Source organism: Budorcas taxicolor, chromosome 1 (genome assembly GCF_023091745.1).
Source record: "Budorcas taxicolor isolate Tak-1 chromosome 1, Takin1.1, whole genome shotgun sequence".
NCBI classification, from domain to species: Eukaryota; Metazoa; Chordata; class Mammalia; order Artiodactyla; family Bovidae; genus Budorcas; species Budorcas taxicolor.
In genome coordinates, this window is record NC_068910.1 from 71675063 (window position 1) to 71700185 (window position 25123).

General features: G+C 40.4%; 1 protein-coding gene across 2 annotated transcripts; it reads left to right on the forward strand.

The window, feature by feature from the left end:
- The first annotated feature begins 11245 nt into the window (after positions 1-11245).
- Positions 11246-24839, forward strand: CCT8 (chaperonin containing TCP1 subunit 8). 2 transcript variants are annotated; one of them, XM_052637094.1, is made up of 16 exons: positions 11246-11381; positions 13329-13419; positions 14092-14171; positions 15715-15864; positions 16330-16510; positions 16624-16685; positions 17589-17726; positions 18435-18613; positions 19568-19634; positions 19711-19798; positions 19890-20005; positions 20547-20618; positions 20699-20863; positions 21160-21279; positions 24188-24292; positions 24603-24839. In XM_052637094.1, exons 1-15 carry the CDS (start codon positions 11322-11324, stop codon positions 24278-24280), a joined length of 1662 nt encoding a protein of 553 aa, XP_052493054.1. In that variant the 5' UTR covers positions 11246-11321; the 3' UTR covers positions 24281-24292; positions 24603-24839. The 2 variants fall into 2 exon arrangements, with proteins under 2 accessions (XP_052493054.1, XP_052493066.1); XM_052637106.1 differs by lacking the exon at positions 24188-24292.
- The last annotated feature ends 284 nt before the right edge of the window (positions 24840-25123 follow it).

The following is a 25123-nucleotide window of genomic DNA, read 5'->3' on the forward strand; positions in this document are numbered from 1 at the left end:
GAACATGGAGAAATCCATTTAGGTTGGAACTCAAATGGGTGCATCATGGATTTTTTTTTCCTGGCTACACTCATCGTCTGTGCACTTCATTTCTTCACTGCCGTATAAAGCAATCCTTACTCCGAGGATCATTTCGTTTACTAAATCATGGTTTATTTTTTCCTCTGGATATCACATGCTATTTTCGAGTCCATTTTCAAAAGGTCTTAAATGGCTTGGCTCAAAACTGGCTTTGTATTAAGGGATAGAACCAGTGTCCCAAAGTTTCAATCAGCACCTCGACAAATAGGCAACTGACCTGCCCCGGAGTGCTTGGAGGTTGCCAATGGCAATAGCTGGCGCAGACATTTCCAAAGGTTCATTTCTCTCTACTGCTCTTCTACATTTTCCCTACCCTATTTTTGTTGAAATACAGGACCACAGTTGTCGGTCTTATGGGAAGAGGTTGGAGGAGGGCACGGTGTAATATCTGCCACCACATCCCATGTAACTACTGAAGGTTCAGTTATCTGCACTGTCTAGTCGCCTTGCATTGAAAGAATTTAACTACTTTAGTTGTCTTTCACATAGAGTGATAAAGAGTTATGATCCTGCATCACAGCTGTCACAACATTGCTTCAAACAACAAACTAACCATGTCATTTGTTGTTGCTGTGATTCAGTATGGTAAGTTGTGTCCAACTCTTTGCAACCCCATGAACTGTAGCCTGCCACGCTCCTCTGTCCATGGGATTTCCCAGGCAAGAATACTAGAGTGGGTTGCCATTTCCTCCTCCAGGGGATCTTCCCAATCCAGGGATCTAACCTGTGTTTCCTGTGTCTCGTTCATTGGCAGGCGAATTCTTTACCTCTGAGCCACCAGGGAAGCCTGACCATGTCATTAGCATTTAATTAATGGATGGAGGAGCCTGGTGGGCTACAGTCCCGGGGGTCCTCAAAGGGTTAGGCACGACTGAGCTACTGAGCACACACCCACACACACACACACACACACATACAATGTTAAATATAATGGCCTTTCAGTCATATATGAGAGGAATGAGGTTGTTTTTACAAATGAATTTTCCAGACATGTGAAGCTTCGCCATCAAGAACCAAAATCAGAAAATGTTTCAAAATTTGCCATTGTTTTTGACAAAACTTAAATGTATTTCATATATCAATGACCACTTAAAGAAATGCAAGAATCATTATTTTCTTTATTTATAGCCAATGATCACTTTAAAACACTGATATATGCAATGGCTTCACTAAATAGCATCAATTATGTTTCTCTAGTTTTTCAAATTTCCTTTAAGTATGTCATGTCCTTGTCTGTCTGGCTATTATCTGTCACTTGGTCTGATTGTTCTTGGCTTGCGCTTGCCCACACCTGCTGGCATTTGATCTGTCTGAGAAACCACAAGATAAAGCTTCTAGGAATGAGCTGCATTATTTCACAATTCTCAGTCCAAAGGCCCCAAGCAAAGGCCTAAGAGTCATTCCAGATTTCAAGTAAGGAGAAAGTGCATAGGCTTGGAGACACATATTTTCCCTGCTATTTTTTTTCCTTTTTCCTTTGTAATTTTTGCAAAGTATGAGAATCATCTTGAGTGACTGCATGTCTTTACATGCTCTAAACCTTGCCTTGAATGTTCTAACACATATTGCTTTCTAGGCTTTCTAAGTACATTTCCTTATTCATCTCAGGAAGTTAATTTCTAACTGTTGTTAAACTGTTTTCTTAAGTTGTCAAAGATCCCTGGATGATGTCGTAGGGGGACCAAAAAAAAATATATATATATACATATATATATGTATAGGAAGGGATTTTTGGTAACCTGTCTCCTTCTTCTTCATCAAGATACCTGAAGCAATTTAACTTCCATCTTGGCAGTGCAGCTTGGATTAGATTCAGAAGAGTGAATGTCTGTTAAGGAAGAGAAAACAGCTCCATCAGATAGCAATGAGAAAATGTAGTTGCTTTACCCAACCATTTCATAAATAGACACATAGATCCTTCTTAATTTTATTCCCCTGAGACTAATGACTGAACCTAATGAAAATCCCAGTAGAAATCATTGTAACAAAAATAGCCAAAACATTAAGAATAGGACCAGTGAGAATGATGATGGCCGACAAGCATCTGAAATATCAAGCAACCTTGCTAATCCAGCCACAGAAATAAGTACTAGTTCATGCGCTAAATAACTAAACAAAATTGGGAACTGTTTTACATGAATTAATGAATGTGTGTATCTTAAAAAAATTCTACAATCATCCTTGATTCCCTTTACTATTTTTTTTTTTTGGCCGCACCCCATGTCATGTGGGACCTTAATTCCTTGAACAGGGATGGAACCTGCACCTTCCTAAATGGAAGCAAGAAGTTTTAACCACTGGACCACCAAGGAAGTCCCAGCCCCTCGTTGTTTTCAATGGAATTAATGTGTGGTTATGTAAAAAGGTCTCAAGCTTGTTTTACACTTTGGTTTTGTGTTACTTATAGTGTGGTAGCGTTTCTAGCAAAACTGTCAATTTCTCTATTTAAATTAGTAAGAAAAGAAACGAAGGAAGAAAGGGAAAAGGTCATTCTGCAATAAAGCCTCTAACTCCTTTAATCATCCCTAATGTATCTGTAAACCCATAAACTAACACTTAAAAAAATACTCAGCTCATACCATAAAGGATTTGATGTGACTTATAAAAATAAATAACATTGATAAATATTTTTTTTAAGTTGAGATGGTCTGGGCAATAAGAAAGAAGAAGCAAGAAAACAATAAAACCTACTAGTGAATAGTCTACAGAAACGTCACACCATACAGTTGGTAGAGCTGTGCTACACACTGCCTCGGTTTCTAGTAATTTAACAGAGAAATGAGGAAGTTGTAAGACTCATTGGGATCATAAGATAAAAACAATGGTTGAATGATTAATTTTCCCCACAGGTCATATAAAAAGGGCTTCCCAGGTGACTCAGTGGTAAAGAATTCACCTGCCGGTGCAGGAGCTGTAGGAGCCATGGGTTCAATCCCTGGATTGGAAAGATCCCCTGGAGGAGGAAATGGCAATCCACTCTAGTATTCCTGCCTGGAAAATCCCATGGACAGAGAAGCCTGGTGAGCTACAGTCCATACGGCCAAAAGAAGTCAGACACAACTAAACACGCGGGCATATAAAAAGGATATTGTGTAATGAAATGCTTGACATCCACAAAAACAGGCCCAGAATAAAGTTAAGAGGCTGTTACAACTGGCTGTGCCTTTCCTATTCTTTATTCCTTTGCTACTCCATGATAACATTGTGGAAAGAAACCTAACGAAATTTTTGGCCAACTCATATAAGATAATGGTATGATACCAAAAATGCATTTTGTCAGACTCAGTCCTCCAAAGAACTAGAATGTTGATGCTCTGGCTTGATCCCAGGGCAAAACTTATTACCTAAATGGAATTTCCCTCAAATGTTAATTTTTACAACTAGGCTTTTGATAAGAACTTGATAAAAGATGGTTAAAACTTATATTCTCAAACAAGAATCCGGCGTACAGATAGTCTGTGTAGTAAAGTAAAAGCTGAGAAAGTTGAGGAACTAACCAAGGCAACCATCTCAATATCTTCAGGAAGCACCAACATCATGCCTTCTTAAAAGTTCTGTATCTCTTTCAAAATATAAACAAAGGAAAAAGTTAAGACTCAAACTACCACACAATTGTACTCATCTCACACGCTAGTAAAGTAATGCTCAAAATTCTCCAAGCCAGGCTTCAGCAGTACATAAACCGTTAACTTCCAGATGTTCAAGCTGGTTTTAGAAAAGGCAGAGGAACCAGAGATCAAATTGCCAACATCCACTGGATCATCGAAAAAGCAAGAGAGTTTCGGAAAAACATCTATTTCTACTTTATTGACTATGCCAAAGCCATTGACTGTGTGGATCACAATAAACTGTGGAAATTCTTCAAGAGATGGGAATGCCAGACCACCTGACCTGTCCCTTGAGAAACCTATATGCAGGTAAGGAAGCAACAGTTAGAACTGGACATGGAACAACAGACTGGTTCCAAATAGGAAAAGGAGTATGTTAAGGCTGTATATTGTCATCCTGCTTATTTAACTTATATGCAGAGTACATCATGAGAAACGCTGGACTGGAAGAAGCACAAGCTGGAATCAAGATTGCTGGGAGAAATATCAATAACCTCAGGTATGCAGATGACACCACCCTTATGGCAGAAAGTGAAGAGGAACTAAAAAGCCTCTTGATGAAAGTGAAAGAGGAGAGTGAAAAAGTTGACTTAAAGCTCAACATTCAGAAAACGAAGATCATGGCATCCGGTCTCATCACTTCATGGGAAATAGATGGGGAAACAGTGGAAACTGTCAGACTTTAATTTTGGGGCTCCAAAATCACTGCAGATGGTAATTGCAGCCATGAAATTAAAAGACGCTTACTCCTTGGAAGGAGATAGCTTATTCAAAAGCAGAGACATTCCTTTGCCAACACAGGTCCATCTAGTCGAGGCTATGGTTTTTCCTGTGGTCATGTATGGATGTGAGAGTTGGACTGTGAAGAAAGCTGAGTGCCGAAGAACTGATGCTTTTGAACTGTGGTGTTGGAGAAGACTGTTGAGAGTCCCTTGGACTGCAAGGAGATCCAACCAGTCCATTCTGAAGGAGATCAGTCCTGGGTGTTCATTGGAAGGGATGATGCTAAAGCTGAAACTCCAGTACTTTGGGCACCTCATGTGAAGAGTTGACTCATTGGAAAAGACTCTGATGCTGGGAGGGATTGGGGGCAGGAGGAGAAGGGGACGACAGAGGATGAGATGGCTGGATGGCATCACTGACTCGATGGACATGAATTTGGGTAAACTTCAGGAGTTGGTGATGGGCAGGGAGGCCTGGCGTGCTGCAATTCATGGGGTTGCAGAGTTGGACACAACTGAGTGACTGAACTGAACTGAACTAAGACACCAAAGTTCTACAGTGCAAAGAACTACCATGCTAATTTTCAGCCTGAATCTTTTCAATATAGATGTTATCAGCCATTCACTGTGGCTCAAGGAAACAAAAAATATCAGTCGTGCACTAAAACAAAATTTTAATTTAAGCAATGCTACTTTCCAGTGAATCCTACACAGTAAATCGGTTCCTTTGGTATACTGACTGCACGCTTGTCCTCAGTTATCATGCTTCCTTCTGTCTACACCCTTTGAGGCTGCCCTCCTACACTGACCCTGGGCGTGGACCTACTTTGGCCAATGTGATAGAAGCAGATTTGACAAGGCACTTGCCCATTTCTGCTTGCTTTCTTGGAACCCTCATTTCCAAGAATACGAATCCAGGTAGCCTCTTGGAGAATAATAATTGTCTCAGTTGAGGATTCCTAACCTATCAGCCCTCAGCCCACCCACTATCACAAACACAGCAATTGCTTCCATCTGCATTCCATGTAGGAAACAGAAACCACTCTAGGTATCAGAGACAGAAAAGGGTTTCATACAAGGAATCAGGTGCTTCAGAAGTCCACCATGGATGAATGGAGAAGCAAGTTTTCAGGTGGGCCTCCAGGAATAAATCTTAGCTAGGTGTCTCAGAACTGACCCACCTTGGGAGCTTATATTTCCTGTATGATCAGAAAGGTTGGAATCAGGACTCACCACTGGACAGCCTGAGATCAAGAACACACCACTGCAGCTGTGATGCAAAGAGCAGGGAGCCAGGATAAGAAGCCTTCGCCATCACCACAGCTGACACCGCACGCAGAGTAACTAGTGGACCAGTAATGCCGAAACAGCATCGTCTCATGACTCTACTTGTTGGAAGAACAAAGCAGCATGAAAATAGACTGTCTCCCCACCACCTTCCAGCCCTCACATAAGGTCTCTGACTGGTGGAGACTTATTTATATCCTGAGCCATAACTGCAAGTTGTTGTTGTTCAGTCACTCAGGCTTCCCTGTCCTTCACCATCTCCCCGAGTTTGCTCCAACTCATGTTCTTTGAGTCGGTGATGCCATCCAACCATCTCATCCTCTGGTGCCCCCTTCTCCACCTGCCCTCAATCTTTCCCAGCATCAGGGGCTTTTTCTAGTGAGTCAGCTCTTCTCATCAGTTGGCCAAAGTACTGGAGCTTCAGCTTCAGCATCAGTCCTTCCAATGAATATTCAGAATTGATTTCATTTAGGATGGACTGGTTGGATCTCCTTGCAGTCCAAGGGACTCTCAAGAGTCTTCTCCAACACCACAGTTCAAAAGCATCAGTTCTTCAGTGCTCAGCCTTCTTTATGGTCCAGCTCTCACATCCATATATAACTGCAAGGAAACCTGGACACACAGTTTCAGCTCTCTGGTCTGAGAACCATATCAGTGTGCCAATCTAGCAGAACTAAGGCAGTAACTTTTAATTTTACTAAGAGAGGGACTGATAAACATAGTTTTAGTTTATCAACAATCCATTCACAACAGCTGAAGGGGAACTTCTCTCTCAAGTCATCTAAGAGATTTCATCAATCTCTAGAGATCTAAGGCCCCAGAATAGAATTTAAATACATTGTTTCACTCCATTTCACCTTCCTCATCTCTGTAACTGAACCAGTTCAATTATAAAGTCATGGGACAGCTAAGCCAGCGTTTACAGTTGAGGGGGAAACGATCACTTTCATCCAGTCCACGATCTCCATTCTCAGAATGGTAATAACCAAGAAGTGATTCACTGTGTGTTGTGCTGTGTGTGCTGTGTGTCCAGCTCTTTGCAGTCCCATGGACTGTAACCCGCCAGGCTCCTCTGTCCATGGAATTTTCCAGGCAAGAATACTGCGGTGGGTTGCCATTTCCTCCTCCAGGGAATCTTCCCAACCCAGGGATTGAACCCTTGTCTCTTGACTCTTCTGGATTGGCAGGTGGATTCTTTACCACTAGCACCAGCTGGGAAGCCTACAATTAAATATACATTTCTTTTTACTTTGCCTGGATCCAGAAAGGCTTTAAGGGAGATGCTAACTACAGCCTAGTCTTGGACAGACTGACTGGACTACTGATGAAACTCTGAATGTCAGGCGCATGCAGAGCTCATTTTCACAGAAAACAGCTGCAAAGCTTTCTTTATACTAAAGTCACAGGTGATCCTAGTCCACTGGTCACCAGGGAGTCTTGTTTCAGCCTAAGCAGCCACAGAAGCTTGTAGTATCCTTGATGAGAATTCAGTCAAACCTGGGGTAGGGGCAGAGTTGTTAGATAGCAATATATTGAATGAACCAGACCCTTTTTCTTGGGATGTTTAAGAATGAAATACACAGAGACCCATCTGAAGGGGGTGGAAAAACTAAAAGAAATAGAGAAAAGGATGCCAGCCAAAGCTAAGATGAGGAAAGAAGAAAAATCAGCTGAAAGAGGTAAAGAGAATCAAATGCCAGCTTGATGGAATGCATAGAAACAGAGATAAACTAAGATAGGAAATTGGTAACTCAGAGATACCCTATCTGTATACATGAAAAGTCATCTCGCTCTAAGACATTTGTGCGATTTCTTACATTTTTGTGATTCTTTATAACCAACCCCCCCAAGTGATCTCAGCATTTTGTTTCCTTGCAACCTCAGGGAGCCTAACTCATAGACCACTACTCTCAGAATGGAGGGAAGTGACTTCTCCAGGTTTACCCCACGTGAAAAAGCAGCCTCTAGATGCAAGTCAAGTTGGTGACAAATTTACCATTCAGCGTGCCCCCATAAAAGTGGCTCCTGGTGACTTGAGGCTTAAGGAATGTCTTCATTTGTTCTTTAACAGACCAGATGTTTAAACAGTTCTTCCTGCTATGGGATCCACAGAATAAATGCCTCAAATGACAGAAAGGTGGTCCAAAACCTAAGCTGACAGGGGGTGATCCGATAAGGACAATACATTCATCAAGGCAAATCTCATCTGATTTATCAGCTAAAGTAATCAGGACAAAAATGTTCCTATGAGCATAGAGAACGCTAGGGACTGAACTGTGTCTCCCTGGTCTTTGCAAGCTCCTGACGAAACCCTCTTGATTGCTTTGTGTTGTTTTCTGGTTTCACAGCATGTAAACAGACGACTAGAAACCTCATCTCCCAATTCTTTGGTCTTCTCTTCATAGAATGGAGCAGGACGTGATGGGCCTTCCCTGTCCCACCCTCTGTGTCCTCAGCCTGCTTTTTGTTTGTGGAAAACTTTAGTCAAGGCATAAGTTTAATCAGAGAAATGAGAACATGTGAAAACAGGAAAACAGTCAAAGGAGAACAAATAATAATACACTCATTACGCATAGTCAAGGACCTTTAGTTCTTTCTCGAGTGCTGTAGAGAACATTCTGAGCCATATGTTGCGAACTGTCTATTACAGACTCTGAAACCCCTACCAGGTGGAGCAGTTAATTACCTGATGACCAGACTGTAGCCATAACATGGGCTGCCACAATTCCGAGAATTGGCCTCAACACAGTGGAAACAAATCCGCCCTAGAACTGAATATTAATTGCACCTAAAACAACCAAGATGACCCTGGTCAGACCACTCCTGACCAGCTTGAAGATGACTGTCAGAGCTGACTGTGATGTTTCTGCACGTAGCCCTCTTCTTCTGTCTATAAAAGCTCTCGCCCCACTGGCTGCCAGCGGGGTGAGTCGGCCTTGGGATAGAGGTCCACCCTCCTGCCCAGCTGTCAGCATCTGAAATAAAGCAAACTTTCCTTTCCACCAACCTGGCCTGTTTATTGGCTTTTGAGCAGTGAGCAGCCAGACCCCACCCCTTTCAGTAACACTCAGACGCCCATTTAGCCATCCGTTAAGTCTCTGCTTCATGCAACGTCCAGTGATATATGCTGGCAATACAGTGCCTGCCTACCAGTTGGGAAAGACTGCAACAAATTCTGTCATGACCAGGATAAGTGCTCTGAAGGAGAAGCACAGAAGCTGTGAGAAGGACTCACAGGGAGTGTCTTGGGAGTCATCAAAGGCTTTCCAGCGTAAGCGTTTGTTTACTGAAGTAGAACTAACTCAGCCAAAGGGGAGCAGATGAGCATTCTAGGTAGAGGAGAGCAGAGGCTGAGACCTTGAAGCAGCCGAGGTAAAGCAGACAGGATGAACTGTTCAGGCTTCTGTGGCCAGAAGACGGAGAGGAAGGCCAACAGGGCAAAGATACAGGTGCCGCAAGCAGGGACCAGGACCCAGGCCCCGAGCCATACTGAGTGTGTTTACTTTTTAGTCTGGGTGAGGAATATTTGGCCAACTATTTGGATCCAGTGGAAATTTTGCCCTTGAGCTTTTAATTCCACAATTATGAATACATCATCTACTCCAAGTAATACAAAATGAATTTTTATCTAAAAAGCATTCTTCTTAGCAATTAAATCAATTTAATTCTTGATCAATTACCATACAGAAGATTTTAACTGATTTAATCCCCATTTCCTTTTTAATTTACTAAAATTAATATCAATTCTCCAACTGTTATTATTATGGTTACTTTTATTATTATTTTTGGCAGTTTTGCTAAGGAATGTAGGTTCTTAGTTCCCTAACAGGAATCAAACCCACGGCCCCTGCAGTCAAAGTGGAGTCTTAATCACTGGACTGACAGGGAAGTCCCCAGATCAATTTTTTATTAAAACTTTCCATGGAAATTTGATTCATCAATAGTTTTATCCTCAAATTATCTACCATGGTCTCTACCAAGACTTGATACCTTAATTATTATTAAAATTTTACCGTGTCATCTTTAATCTCTTTCAGTTTTGTTGTTGTTGCTGGTTATGTTTATAAGCAATGCTCTGAGTTAGATGATTTCTTGGCTTGGAGAAGGAAATGGCAACCCACTCCAGTACTCTTGCCTGGAGAATCCCTTGGAGGGAGGAGCCTACTAGGCTACAGTCCATGGGATCACAAAGAGTCGGATATGACTGAGTGATTTCACTTTCACTTATTTCTTGGCTAAACCATAAGGAAATCTCCTGTTGTCCTTGGACCACCCTTTGAGAATCGCTGAATGTTTCCCAAAAGGTGGTTCACATACCAGTTGGTTTGAGATGGCTCGCAAAAATATTTTTTAATAATTACGCACTTAAGTGCTAATTAGAAAAAGTTATAGTACATGTAACACATTTGATTATTTCTTAAGACACACTAAATCTGTCCCGATTTAAGGAAAATAAATCATTTGCAAGTGTGTGACCAGGGAACAAAAGACAAGCCAAACGTTCTACTCAGTTGTCTACATTTTCTACTAGGAGAGTGGATTACTTTCACTGTGTGAAATTATTCTTTGAAGTATTCTGTCATCATTCAGTCTTTTGAAATCAGTCATGTGCTGATGTGGGATGACACAGAGGTCAGGTTTTAAAGGACTGTGGGAAAGTAAAAGGGGTTTATATTTCCAAGAAAAAGCAGGAAAGGGATTTTCCAGGTGTTCCAGTGGTTAAGATATCATGCTTCCACTGCAGGGGAGCGGGGTTCCACTCCTGGGGGGGGGGGGGGGGGGCACTAAGATCTCACATGCCCTTGGGGCGGCCACAAAACAGAAGAAAAAAAAAGGAGGAAAGAGGAATACAGTTGCCTAACAACGTGCATTTTGCAATCTAATCTGGGTAGAAATCCTAGTTTTAACACTACTAGCGCTGTTATCTTGTACAAACTACCTTTTGTAAATTGCAAAAGTAATTAATACAAGATTGACCACTAGCTAAGATACCGCACACAAAGCAAATAACGGGGCCTGGCACATATGAGCACTCAGTACGTAGTTTTCCTTTCAGATTTTCATTTATCACCTTCAAGTCCCCAGAGCTGCTACAGGGCCCAAGTCTGAGCGCAAGTTCAACCACAGATTTGGAGGATGAAGGCAGATCCTCGGCCTCGGGAAAAAAGGGGTGCCCACCTGGCTGATATCGTGGGAAGCTCTGGAAGATTTACACGGAAGCTACTCTTGGAAGGAGTGGCAAAACTCAAGGACAAAACTGACAAAACTCGAAAGTCCCCAGTACAAAGCTTGTGAGTCTAAGCGAAGGGAACAACCTCCGGGAGCGAGCCACATCCGCCAGGCAGCCTACGCATGCGTCGGCAGGAAGACAGAAGGCCCAGCCCGATCGAGCCGCCCCATCGATCGACCAGATCGAGAATCGTCAACTCAGTTCTGGCGGCGCGAACTGCTCCTTCTCGCGAGGCTTCACAGACTAGGCCGCCGGGGGAAAGGGCGGGCCCGGCTGAAGAGAGAGGAGGGGCGTGAGCCGGCTGCACGCTACGTTCCCAGGAAGCTGTGCGCGCCTCTCGCTTCTTCCAGGATCTTCTGAGAGGGCGCGTGAACGGCACCCTGCAGACTGGTTATGGCGCTTCACGTCCCCAAGGCCCCGGGCTTTGCCCAGATGCTCAAGGAGGGAGCGAAGGTAAGAAAAGGAGGAAGAGGGAGTGAGGTGGGAGAGCCGCGGCGGCCGCAGCCAAGAAGAAAAGCCTACCAACGGGCCCGGCGTACCCACCCGACATAGCGGTCGGAGGGAAAGAAGATTCCAGAAAGGGAGGTGTTCTTTGGAGAGCTTGGCCTCGGAGGGCCGCGGGCATTTCGAGTTTTTTTTTTTTTATGAACCCAGGAGAGGGGGGCAAGCGGCCAGAAACGGCGAGTGGACGACGAGGCCGCAGGCGGCGCGTTTTTTGCTTTGTAGCCTTACAGGGTGTGAAGGCCACTCTTTGCATTTTTCCTCCGTCGGTAAAACGGGAGTGAGGAGGCTCTCCGTTGAGGGGTGCGAAGTAGGTGAAATAACGTAGGTGAGGTTGCTTTGAGTACTGCGAAACGGCTCCAGGAGCGGGTGGTCCAGGGAGGAGAGGGACGAGGCAACTCTTGCAAATGAGAAACGGCGAGCTCCCCATTTAGTTCGCAGAAATAGTGCATTATAGGATAAATCTTAGTTACAATCCCAATGGGCTCTGTTCTGAACTTAGCCAGCTTGAGGTAAAACTTAATGCTCTGGGTCTTACTTTCCTCATCTTTCAGTTGGGGAGATTGGACGGAAATAGTTGTAACCAACAGAGTAAGTGACACCCTGACCTAAGTAAAGCTTTTGTTTTATGGCGAGATCTTGAAAGTAATTTCAACAGCATGGTTTTTTGTTTGTTTGTTTGTTTTTAATGTCTTAGACACACTACTGTAAGTGTGTCTCTTATGTTCAAATAGTTGCTTTCCCTTATTGTCCCCCAGACTTGCTATGCTTAAAGGAATGTAGATAGTGTGGTTCCATTTGTGGTAACAGTTTGAGGGTACTAGGTTTCTTGTTGGCGAGGATGCACTTTGGGGATAACGTGACTCTAGTAGGTAAGGAGGTTTACTGTAAGTATTGGTGAAAGAGCTTTGCTGAAAATGACATGAACTAATTTTTTTTAAAAGGTTGGGAAGTGGCCGTATTTTTTTTATTCTTCTGAGGCAGAAATAAGTGACCAAATAAGCAGAAGGATAATTTCAAATAATGATAAAGGAAATTGAAAGTGCTCCTCTAAAAAAAATTATAAAGGAAAGTTTGGGGTAGAACAGTAAATGTTAAGGAAAGAACTCTCAGCTCTGTGCTTAGTGGCCAAGATTAAAGGCAGAAATGTTTCAGGCTAAGGGACCAGTAAGGGACCAAACTCACTGAGGATGAAGTGAGTTTGACTTGTTAAAACAGTAAGGAAAAAGATGTTCACATGAACAGTAGGCTCTTGAAATTTATCTGAGACTCACAAGTAAATCCCATGTCTAAAAGAAGTTCATTGTAAAACTTGAAAATTTAAGTACTGTGAGCAGTTCAGTTTTCAGTGTATACACGTTGGAATTAATGTGTACAAACGAGCAATTTGTTTCAGTTCAAACGAGAATTCAAAATCTGTATGCTTTAGTTCTAAAAATGTATAAGGCAAATACGTTAATTCCCTTTGAACATAGACCTGTTGACTCTACAGTGCTCAGGTTTTATCACATTCATACCACTTTTCAGCTTTTAGAAAGAATTGGTAGACTTTGGAAAGGGATTTTTATAATCTGCAATGGTTCATATGCTTTCTCTAATCAGGCTTAGCACTCTTCTCTGCACTTTTCACTAAACTAAAAAAAATTAAGCTTTATGTTTTGATGTGTAAGTAGGTACTCATGGTCCCTAAAAATGTCATGCCTTATTCATTCAATTTGTGGACAAATCTGTGGATTAGGATGGTATCTGTGGTATCATAGGAACACCAAACACCATGCTTTACATACATAAATTTCATTTGATAATACCAACAGTCTTTTGAGACAGGTACTATTATTTTACAGATGAAGAAATTATTGAGATTCATTGTCCTGCCTAATCAGAAATTTTCTTCTACAGCATTTTTCAGGATTAGAAGAGGCTGTGTACAGGAACATACAGGCTTGCAAGGAGCTGGCCCAAACAACTCGTACAGCATATGGACCAAATGGTAATTTCTAAATTCATGTTTTATAAAAAATACAGTACTATAATAGAATTTTGTGTAGTAGTTCTTTGAAACTTGTTTGAGGATATTATATGTAAATTGAGAGTTTTAGTCATAATACACTATGGCGTTGAAAATTTTTTCACAGTTCAGTAACTCCTGTACAGTTTTCCTAATCTTTAATCAGCTGTTCGGATCTTTTTAGAAAAGTTGTAATCAAAATGTTACTTTTTGTCCTATTGAGAGGATAGAAAAGTTATGGTGCTTTCACCTTTGAGGTAGTACCATTGTTACAGCTGTGGAACAGTTCTCTTACGTAAAATGACATAATTTAAGGGAGAAAAATTCTCTCTTGCTTCCCATCAACTGAATTAATTGATACAAATTTATGGAATAAGCAAAACACACTTTCAAGTAAATAATTTTAGTCTTTGTACATGTCAATATAATTTAAGTTGATTGAAAAAATATGAAATTGGCAGGAAAGAAATAATACAGGTGTGCAGGCAGGGGAAGCCATTAAGCTGTGGCTTTAAGAATAGGTAGTATGTTTTGAGTTCTTACAAAGTTATTTCAAGGAATGGATAGCAAATTTTTGTTTCTTCACTGGATTTTCTTTGGTGTCTGGAGAAGGGTTTGAGTGATGATGGATTTCTTTTTCTAACTATTTTTGAGGAATGAACAAAATGGTTATCAACCATCTGGAGAAGTTGTTTGTGACAAATGATGCGGCGACTATTTTAAGAGAGCTAGAAGTAAGTTATTTCTTTTAAAAACCCAAGAAATGTTTTGGTGATGTCAAAAATTCAGTGTATTCTAATATCAAATAACCTTTATTTCATTCACGTTGGATAATAAGGGGTTTTTTTAATTCCCAACTTAAAAATTCATGCTATAGATATTCCTAATTATAGAGAATCCTTTTTATGTTTCACATCTTTGCTCCTGTTAAAATCTCCTGTTATTTATGGAGAGGTTGGTTGTGATAAAATATACATATATATTTGCCGATAATATAAAATTGAATGTTGTCTTCTTTAGAGCGTGACAGTAAAGTGAATTATTCTATAATGTAGAAACAGCTGATATTTAAGATGGGTTTGTTTTAATTGTGTTCATGAAATTAAATCAGTTGGTGGAATTTTGTTCACCTACAGTTTTGATGGTATAGAGTCGGGTTTATGAGGACAGTCTGGCGCCTGATCACACATGGAAAACCACTCCTCAGCCAGCTGCTAATTGAAGGATATGTTCAGTCTCAGGGAATTTTTCTTAAAGCACCAGGATTAATTCTTTAGTCAGAACTCCATAGATAACTTAACGTTTCTCCATCTTCTTAAGTAATGATAGGAGAGTGTCCCTTACTCAGTTGTATCCGACTCTTTGTGACCCCATGGACTATAGCCCACCAGGCTCCTCTGTCCATGGGATTCTTCAGGCGGGAATACTGGAGTGAGTTGCCGTGCCCTTCCCCAAGGGATCTTCCCAACCCAGAGATCGAACCTGGGTCTCGCACATGGCAGGCAGATTCTTTACCATCTGAGCCACAAGGGAAGCCCAAGTAATGATATAGTGTTAAAGTAATAATATTGAACAAAACAGATCAACGAGATATTTGTGGAGGGACTTGTCATTATGAAGGTTAAACATTGTGCTCTGTGATGTTCCCAGGAGTTATTTAAGTATGGTGGGGATATTGTCTTCGTAATAAACCAGTGTCGGCTATTTAGTTTTCTCAGTGCTGTCAGTTGTCACTCCTTGCTTATTTCTTTAAAAGCATCTTAAATTCTAGGGAAGGACCACTTCAAATTTTGATACACTTTAAGAAATATTTTATATTTTTGTTTTTTTAGACCATAATTGATAACCCCTTTCAATGAGGATATACATAAATATTGAGACTTATCACCAAGCTAAATGACATCTACTTTAGCACCTCTGAAGCCTTTTTTTAAAAGTGCTTTAGGTTGGAATTACTTTGTTTTTTAATTTAGTGAACCTGTAATCGTGTTAGGAACCTTATGTATACAGTGTACATACTGAGTGACTGACCTCAGTCAGTTGAAAGAAAGTGCCCTGTGAAGTTACTGTCATTTATGGTGGTGCATTCGTGCTGATGGGTATAAGGGTACCTGGATTGTCTTCTTGTGACCACATTATAGGTGAGATCAGAAGAGTTACTTCACCCATAGGAGATTGGAGCCTGTCAATTTAAGAAGAAATGGAAAGGAAATTTTTCATACTGCTTTAAGGGTCAAATGTTTAACTTGCTATTTAAATTCAACCCCCTTCTACCAGGTACAGCATCCTGCTGCAAAAATGATTGTAATGGCCTCTCACATGCAAGAGCAAGAGGTTGGAGATGGCACAAACTTTGTTCTGGTTTTTGCTGGAGCTCTTCTGGAATTAGCTGAAGAGCTTCTCAGACTTGGCCTGTCAGTTTCAGAGGTGAGTGTCCATTTTATAACCTACCCCTGTTTAAAATTTGCTTCTGTATGTATATCTATTGTTTCAAACTTAAGATAGTACTATAGTAACAGCTAGTACTGTGCACTTTTCTCTGTGTCAGGGTTTGTAGTACTTGTGCTTCCCATGCAATGTCTCATTCTGTCCTTACAAGAACCCTGTGAGTGGGGCCTATTAAAAGTAATCCCAATTTGTTTCAGATAAGGAAAGTGAGCCTTAAGTTAGAAAAACCTTGCTTGAGTAGCTAGTAATGGCAGTTGGGGTTCAAATGTGGGCTGTCAAAGCCTGTGCTCTTAAATAGTAGATTTTGCTGTGGATGTTACTCTGGGAGTGTGTTTTGTCTTTTTCTATTGAAAATACCATATCTGTTGGGTTACCAAAATGAGATACTTAAGACACGTCAAAATTATGTTCTTTGAGGAAGTATTTTTGCTCTTTACATTTAAGGTCATAGAAGGTTATGAAATAGCCTGCAAAAAAGCTCATGAGATTCTTCCTGACTTGGTATGTTGTTCTGCAAAAAATCTACGGGATGTTGATGAAGTGTCGTCTCTACTTCATACCTCTGTAATGAGTAAACAATATGGTAATGAAGTGTTTCTGGCCAAGCTTATAGCTCAGGCATGTGGTGAGTATATATCAGTAAATGCAAAAATCCAAAATTAAAATGTCTTCATGTGGCCAAGATATTTTCTCTGTTTTCCCAATTTATCTTTTGATATGTCTTTGTTTTCTTAACAGTATCCATTTTTCCTGACTCTGGCCATTTCAATGTTGATAACATCAGAGTTTGTAAGATTCTGGTAAGTTTAGAAATGCATCAGTGTTATCTAGATAGGTCTTTTTTTCTCCCCCCACCCCTCCCCGCAAAAATCTCTTAATCTAAATTTTACCTTGTAAGTTTTAGACACTTAAGACTTCCTGCCTTCATTTAAGATTTTGATATTGCTAAATTGTAATACTTTTACTTTGAATTTAAAAAGATATCAGCATATTCTTGTCATCACTTTTCCATAACAGTTGGAAGGTTTAGTACATAAAATACTAATTATTTGCGTTTTTCATATATGCTGATTTATAATAATGAGCTTAGAAGGAAATTTTGAATGTGGTTCAAGTTTTTCTGTTGCTCTATAATAAAATTCATACTTTTAATATCTAAAGGGTATATACTTGGTAGAAAATTGTGATTGGTACAGTAAAACCTGTAACTATTGGTTTTACACATAGACATGTGATCGTTAACGTAGTCACGTCTAACTTACATAAGTACGTGCGCTGGCTGTGTGTGTGATATACATGCCATGTGTTCTGACCGCCCATATACTGCCTCCCCTACTCCGTTCCCTGGGTTGTGTGTGTGAAATCAGAAACTTGGCGTTGATCCCTGTTCTGTCCCTGTCGCTGACAGTCCAGTCTGGTACATTGGTGCTGAGTGCATGAATGGCTTAGAGCAGTTCTTTGATTTTTCCCCGAGTATACTGCAGGATCCCAGTCCGTAACTGTGGCTCATTGCCAAAGTGATCCCTGCAATGAACAGACTGCTGTGCTTTACTGTCCATCACTGTATCATCATCCCCAAGAGTCCCTGCCTTGCTGTAGTACATTATTTAGTAATGAATATTTTTGGTACATGTAGAAGCAGTCAGTTAGCCCCGATGTTATTTTCATGAAATCATTGAAGATTTTGGTATCCAACTCCTCAGGGCTCTGGTGTGCATTCCTCTTCAGTACTGCATGGTATGGTTTTTAAGAAGGAAACTGAAGGCGATGTGACATCTGTCAAAGATGCAAAAATAGCAGTGTACTCCTGTCCGTTTGATGGCATGATAACAGAAACTAAGGTATGTAGATTTCAGAATCTTGAAGGTAAAAACTTGGGCTTCCTTTTCAGTAACATTTTGAGGTGGAGTTTGCTCTTAATCTAGTGAATATGGCATTCACCAGGTTAAATGTTCCATGAAAAAAATGAGTATTTGTGTGCTGTTCATTGCAATTTTTTAAATAACACTGAAGTTCTGTAGCATCCTGAAACAAAAATAGGCTGACATAGTTTGAAGTTAGTAACAGTTATAATTGGAAGTTTGTATTGAAAATACATAGTAAGTCTTAAGTTTATAAGTCACTGTTGATTTCATCCCTGGAATTCTTGAGATTTTGAGCGGTTGATATCTTTTAAAATTATACAGGTTTGGGGATGGATGGGCCTGGTCATTTAGTCCACATTTTAGAGGAAGTTTGAGAACCACAGTGTTGTTTCAGTACACTAGTTGACATTAGAAGACAGATGTCAGGACATGTGCCTGACCTCTCATAGTATAGAGTTTCTCTAATTTTTCCACAAAAAGTGCCTGTCAAAGAGCAAATATATTAGTGCTGAGTGTGGCGGAGGGAGAGGTTGTTGGTCTAGGAGCAAGCTGCATTTCTGTTAGTTTCGTACAGATTTTGTATTCTGTTATATGTGCGTGTTTAAATTGTTTAATGTTATTCTGTGACTTTGAACACCAAAGTGATTAAATGGTTTTAAAGAAAATCTTTGCTTATTTTGCTAGGGAACGGTGTTGATAAAGAGTGCTGAAGAATTGATGAATTTTAGTAAGGGAGAAGAAAATCTCATGGATGCGCAAGTCAAAGCTATTGCTGATACTGGTGCAAATGTTGTAGTAACAGGTGGCAGAGTGGCAGACATGGCTCTTCACTATGCAAACAAATACAATATCATGTTGGTGAGGTAAGAGAGGACTGCATTCTGTTACTCCAGATTGTAAATGACTTTGGGCGGTGAAACAGTGAACAAATAAATTCAGCACACCATGAAGACTGTTGAGCGTGTTAAAAGTGGGGAGTATGAGGTATTAGGGAGAAGGCGATGGCACCACACTCCAGTCCTCTTGCCTGGAAAATCCTATGGACGGAGGAGCCTGGTGGGCTGCAGTCCATGGGGTCGCTAAAGAGTCAGATACAACTGAGCAATTTCCCTTTCACTTTTCACTTTCTTGCATTGGAGAAGGAAATGGCAGCCCACTCCATGTTCTTGCCTGGAGAATCCCAGGGGTGGGGGAGCCTGGTGGGCTGCCGTCTATGGGGTCACACAGAGTCGGACACGACTGAAGTGACTTAGCAGCAGCAGCAGCATGAGGTATTAGACAGTGTAGCAAGTGGACTTCACTTGGTCTAGGGGAACAGGAAATATCTGAGAAAACCTACCTTTAGACTGAGAGCTGCAGGACCAGTTAACAGATGTTAATTGAAGAGAGAGAGGGAAGAGTGTTCCAGACCAGAGGAAGAGCTTAAGAGACCAGACACAAGTCTGGTACACACTGTTAGCTAGAGTGTGGGGTTAGGAACATAACTTTGTTTATGGATTACGCTGGACAACTTAACCGTTCCCACCTTTCTTAATATAATGGGCAGAGGAAATCACTGTTCTCTTTCTCACGGAACATTCAGTTGCCCAGAGTAAAGCAAAAGTTTTCTATGTGCCAGGGCTTCCTTTGTGTTTTACAACTACTAACCCTTGACATCCTAAGGAGACTTGAAAACGTTAATTCTAGAATAATTCCATAAACATAAGTGGCTGGATTGCACAGTGCAGTCCAGACCTATTCTGAGCTTGAACCTTGAGGCCCTATGATATTTAATCTCATGTGTTTTACTGTTAAGGCGTTTGATTTGTTTTTTAAAGGCTAAACTCAAAATGGGATCTCAGAAGATTATGCAAAACAGTTGGTGCTACAGCTCTTCCTAGATTGGTATGTATTTTGGGCACTATTAAAAGATAGTTGAACCTATTCAGATTATTTTATTACAAGAATCGTTTTCTCACAGAATCCTCCTGTCCTTGAAGAAATGGGGCATTGTGACAGTGTTTACCTGTCAGAGGTGGGAGATACACAAGTGGTTGTGTTTAAGCATGGTGAGTAATCATGGTAAAATGTACATATTTGATGTGTAGGGAGTTCATTTTCTTTTACTAATCTCCTAATATATATTTAATTTATTGACAGAAAAGGAAGATGGTGCCATTTCTACCATAGTGCTTCGAGGCTCTACAGACAACCTGATGGATGATATAGAGAGGGCAGTAGATGATGGTGTTAATACTTTCAAAGTTCTCACAAGGGTCAGTATTAACATTCATCGTAACTTAGTAATTTTAAGTCCTCAAAAACAGTTGGCAGACTCCTAAATATCCTGAGAACTTCAAAATGAAAAACACGAGTGGCTTTTGTAAAGCACAGCACCTTTTCCCGTAAGACTCCGTTTAAGTGTTTGTTGCTAATGAGTTTTCTAAAATATGAAAAGGAGCAGCTAATCAAGGCTTCCTTTTTTGACTGTCTTAAAGAGTTCATGGTGGTTTTTCTTCTGTTGCACTTCAGTTTCTTATCCAATAAATTCTTGTTGCTGGATTTGTGAAAAGTAAGTAACTGCACAGTGTTGTTCCCATTCTTCACTTTGATTCTTCTTTTTCATATACCAGACCTTATGGTGAGGTAAGATAGCTTGTCCAGATCACTCCGTTTTTTAATTGGAATTCAAGTTTTATAAAATTTGTAACTGAATCAGATTTAACCCTCTAAGACTGGTGGAGTGCTGGAATCTGAAAAGATTTAGGAAACTGGACATTGCTTCTTGATAACTTTTTTTTTAACGATATGTTATAGGATAAACGTCTTGTACCTGGAGGTGGAGCCACAGAAATTGAATTAGCCAAACAGATCACATCGTATGGAGAGGTACATGGCTTTCTGTGTATAAACTGACTTTCTTGTTTTTGTTTGAATAAAATTGAGTAATGAGCATGTTTTTGTTTTAGACGTGTCCTGGACTTGAACAGTATGCCATTAAGAAGTTTGCAGAGGCATTTGAAGCTATTCCCCGGGCACTGGCAGAAAACTCTGGAGTTAAGGCCAATGAAGTAATCTCTAAACTCTATGCAGTACATCAAGAAGGAAATAAAAACGTTGGATTAGATATTGAGGTATTTGGGAGGGGAAAAAAGTGAACTTTATTTTGTGAATGTACAATGTAAAAATAGACATTAAAAGGAAAATCAGAAAATGTTCTGATTTGTGAGCACAGGATTTTCTTAATAGCTTTTTCATTTTGTCTGATAGAGAATTTAGTTATCCTTCTGCTTTATTGTGTATATAGGGTTGTACTTGGCCTAGCTACTTATTCTAGTTTTATTCAAGTAGCCATGTTTCTATTATTGAGTATAAATATTTTCACGTAAACCTTTAGAATGAAAGCATAAAAACAGTTCTCTGTTCACAGGCTGAAGTTCCTGCTGTAAAGGACATGTTGGAAGCTGGTGTTCTAGATACTTACCTGGGAAAATACTGGGCTATTAAACTGGCTACTAATGCTGCCGTCACTGTTCTCAGAGTGGATCAGGTGAGTGAGAAATGAAATATTGATCTTTAAAAATACTAATTTTTATGTAGTTCAAAGTACATTTTCATGGGACTAAAACACAGTTCTCTTTCTATTCAAAGTAAAGTACTCCTCCTCCTCCCCCCCCCAAAAAGTTCTCTTTTTCTGTTATAGTTACACGTTGTGTTGAAAGTATTGATTCAACTAATTTAAAATTATTTTTCCAATGAAAGACTCCTTTGCCACTTGGGAACTGAAATGGGTAAAATAAATCTCGTTTAGATTCATAGTTTTAAAAACCCTTCTTAAAGGAGGAAGTTCCATATGGAAGGGTCATAAAACCCTGAAGCAGACATTACAGACTACAGTATTCTCTCCCTTGTTGGCAGTTTTGCTTTCTGTGGTTTCATTTTACCCACAATTCATCTATTATACCAGACTACTGTATGGAAAATTCTCATATTTTTCAGATTGCAGACTGTTATCAGTAGCATGATGAAATCTCATGCTGTCCTGCTCCAGGACATGAACCCTCCCTTCATCCAGCATATCCACGCTGTGTACATTGTCTCTTAGCCATTTCAATGATCAGATCAACATATTTTACTTCTGGTCCCAAAGTTGGAGAAGGAAATGGCAACCCACTCCAGTATTCTTGCCTGGAGAATCCCATGGACAGAAGAGCCTGGTGGACTACAGTCCATGGGGTCGCAGAGTCAGACATGACTGAAGTGATTTAGCACACAGTCCCAAAGTACAGGAGTTAGTGATGCTGCCAACTTGAATACATTCTTATTGTACCTGATTGATAGACTTGTACGGGTGAGAAAAAGCAGAGTGTTGTTATATATAGAGAGTTCTTACTGTGCTGTTTCAGGCATCCACTCAGGTTCTTGGAAGGCATCTGAGGGGTAATGTCTGGACCACAATCTGTACCACCATCAAGGAAATGTGGAGATGACAGGGCCGGCCTGGTGGTTAAGAGCATTCTTCTGTGACAGATCTTGTCTTGGGGGTTTTAAGGTCCTCAGGTGTTAAAATTATAGTATTTCTGCTAATATATTTGAGGAATTAGGCAAAAGTGGTGAAGACTATTTCAAATTGAGTTAAATCAGAAATCACAATTTTTCAAGTGTTTTCTAGTAAACTTAATGAAATCTATTTTTTTACAGAATTCTAGGAGTGATTATTAACCAATGAATAATTTTTAAATATTGAGTAGAAAATTTTAATTGCTAGAGCCATAGTGTAAATCCATTAAATGAAAATCATGCCAAATTAATCTTGGGAGAAGCAAATTTTAGGTGGAAATGGAAAAGAGATAGAGTTTTACATAGAAATGGAAAGGAGATTGGACTTACTCTAAGCAAGGACCAGGTGGTTGTAATGACAGCAAAACAGGTTTCACTTCGTTAAAGAACTCTTTCCTATGTAAGATGCCCAGAAATGGAACTGGATATCCGTGGACTGGATTTAGTAATTGTGCATTCTTATGTCAGTGCATCATAACAGTTTTGAGAAAAAAATGGTTTTGGAGTTTGTAAGCAGAGATAATGGGGGCCCCAAGAAAAAGTAGAAGGGGACAGGAGAAGCTAAATAGACTGAAGCATGAGATAAGCAGAAAGTCTCAGAGTAGAAGTTTCTAAGGAATATTTTGCATGCCAGTTAGCCAATAACAAGTGCCTTTCTCACACAGGTACTTCTTAACCTAGGAAGGCTTGGTATGTTTTACCCTAAAGGAGGACGTTCATTGTTTTTGCCGTTAGCACTGTGTACATACCTATCTTGAACCCATCCAACTGTAACGAGCTTGTACTCTTCAGTATAGTGAAAGTGAAGTCGCTCAGTCATGTCCAACTCTTTGCAGCCCCATCGACTGTAGCCTACCAGGCTCCTCCCTTCATGGGATTCTCCAGGTAAGAATACTGGAGTGGGTTGCACCATTTCCTTCTCCAGGGGATCTTCCCGACCCTGGGATCAAACCTGGGTCTCCTGAATTCCAGGCAGACGCTTTAACCTCTGAGCAGTTGTACCTAATTTTGCATAGTATGGATTTTAGAAAAAGACTTGAAAAGTTTTCAGCATTGAACAGTGTAGTAGGGCCAGATTAGTGTTTGTTCAGGTGTTTAATTCACTAGTTCTCAAACTGTCCCCTAATCCATAGCATCCTCGTCATCTAACAACTTGTTAAAAATACAAATTCCCAGATCCACTGAATCAGAAACTCGAAAGAGGCCCATCAGTCTGCTTTCTTAATTGAAGTATACTTAGGTTCTACAATTATACTTGCTGCTTTTAATACAATCTGAATTTATCCCTAGTTGGTACAAGGGCTTCCCTTGTAGCTAAGTTGGTAAAGAATCTGCCTGCAATGCAGAAGACCCAGGTTCGATCCCTGGGTTGGGAAGATCCCCTGGAGAAGAAAATGGCAACCCACTCCAGTATCCTTGCCTGGAAAATCTCATGGATAGAGGAGCCTGATGGGCTGCAGTCCATGGGGTCACAGAGTTGGACATTACTGAGCAACTAACACTTAACTCACTGGTAAAATGTTATTTCAGGAATTTAAATTTCTTTATGAAAGCTTCTAAAAAGGGGTGGGGACTCCTTTTTAGCATTTATGTATAGGGTTTTAAGAGTTCTACTCTGTGGAAAGCCAACTAACTTTAACTTCTCCCAAATTCACTTGACCCCAAAGCTGCAACCACGTTTTTCTGCCCAAACATAAATCCTTTAAAAATGCTAGATGGTTATACTTATAAAATGGTGGGTTAGTGCATTCATTCTCAATAAATGAGGCTTCTGGCATGTAAGTTTCCAGGCAGCTAGGTGCTAGGACTTTTGTTTATAAACACAATTCTTGTACTTCAAGAATACTAGGAAATATCATTGTTGAACTTTAATATATTTTACCTATTGACCACTTTAGATTATAATGGCAAAACTGGCAGGTGGACCTAAAGCTCCTAAACCACAAGGAAATTGGGATAAAGATGGTTGGCAAGACGAATCTCATATATAAATAGCAAATCAGGTGCCAAACTGATTGATGGCAGTGATGCATGCAGATGTTTCTCACATTCCGCACATTGGGTTGTTGAAATGCATGTCTTAGAAGGCCTCCCACTAATGAATGTGAATTTTGTTGATGTTAATGTCCAGAAAACGGAAAACTCACCTGCTGGATGATAACCAACATCGCGCTAGTGTTCCATATGCAGTGTAATAACAGATTGCTCATTGGTGATGATTGTTTAATAACAAAGCAGGCTCAGAAAAATATTCTTTCTCTTCATTCTAAAGTTTGAGTTTGTAAGTGTACTCTTGTGAATTTTGTTTTGCAGATCATCATGGCAAAACCAGCGGGTGGGCCCAAGCCTCCAAGTGGGAAGAAAGACTGGGATGAAGACCAAAATGACTGAATGGTTTCATTTTTACTGTAGGTGAAGGTTGTGTTTGTAGTAGTACTATAGGAATTGCCTGATATTTTCATGTTCTCCTTAAATTAAGAAGTGTTTTGTGTTTGTATCTTGTATCCTTGAATGGATGATGCAATAAACGTTATTATCGAAGCCTCTTTGAGGACCACTGTTCTTGGATCTTGATGACCTGTTTTGTCTCAGCTTTGTTCATGAAAAACTGTGGCACTTAAGTGAAGTCACCCAAGTTATCAGGGGGTCTGTTTGCAGTATAAATCTGGCTTGCTGTTTGTCTGTACATAAGTTTTATTGGAACACAGATGTGATCAGGTATTTACACCCTGTCTGACTGCTTTCTACAAGGGAAAGGCAAAGTTGGAGACTTATGACAGAGACGAAGTGGCTTGCAAGGCCTCTGAGACATTTACTAATTATAGGAAGTGCTC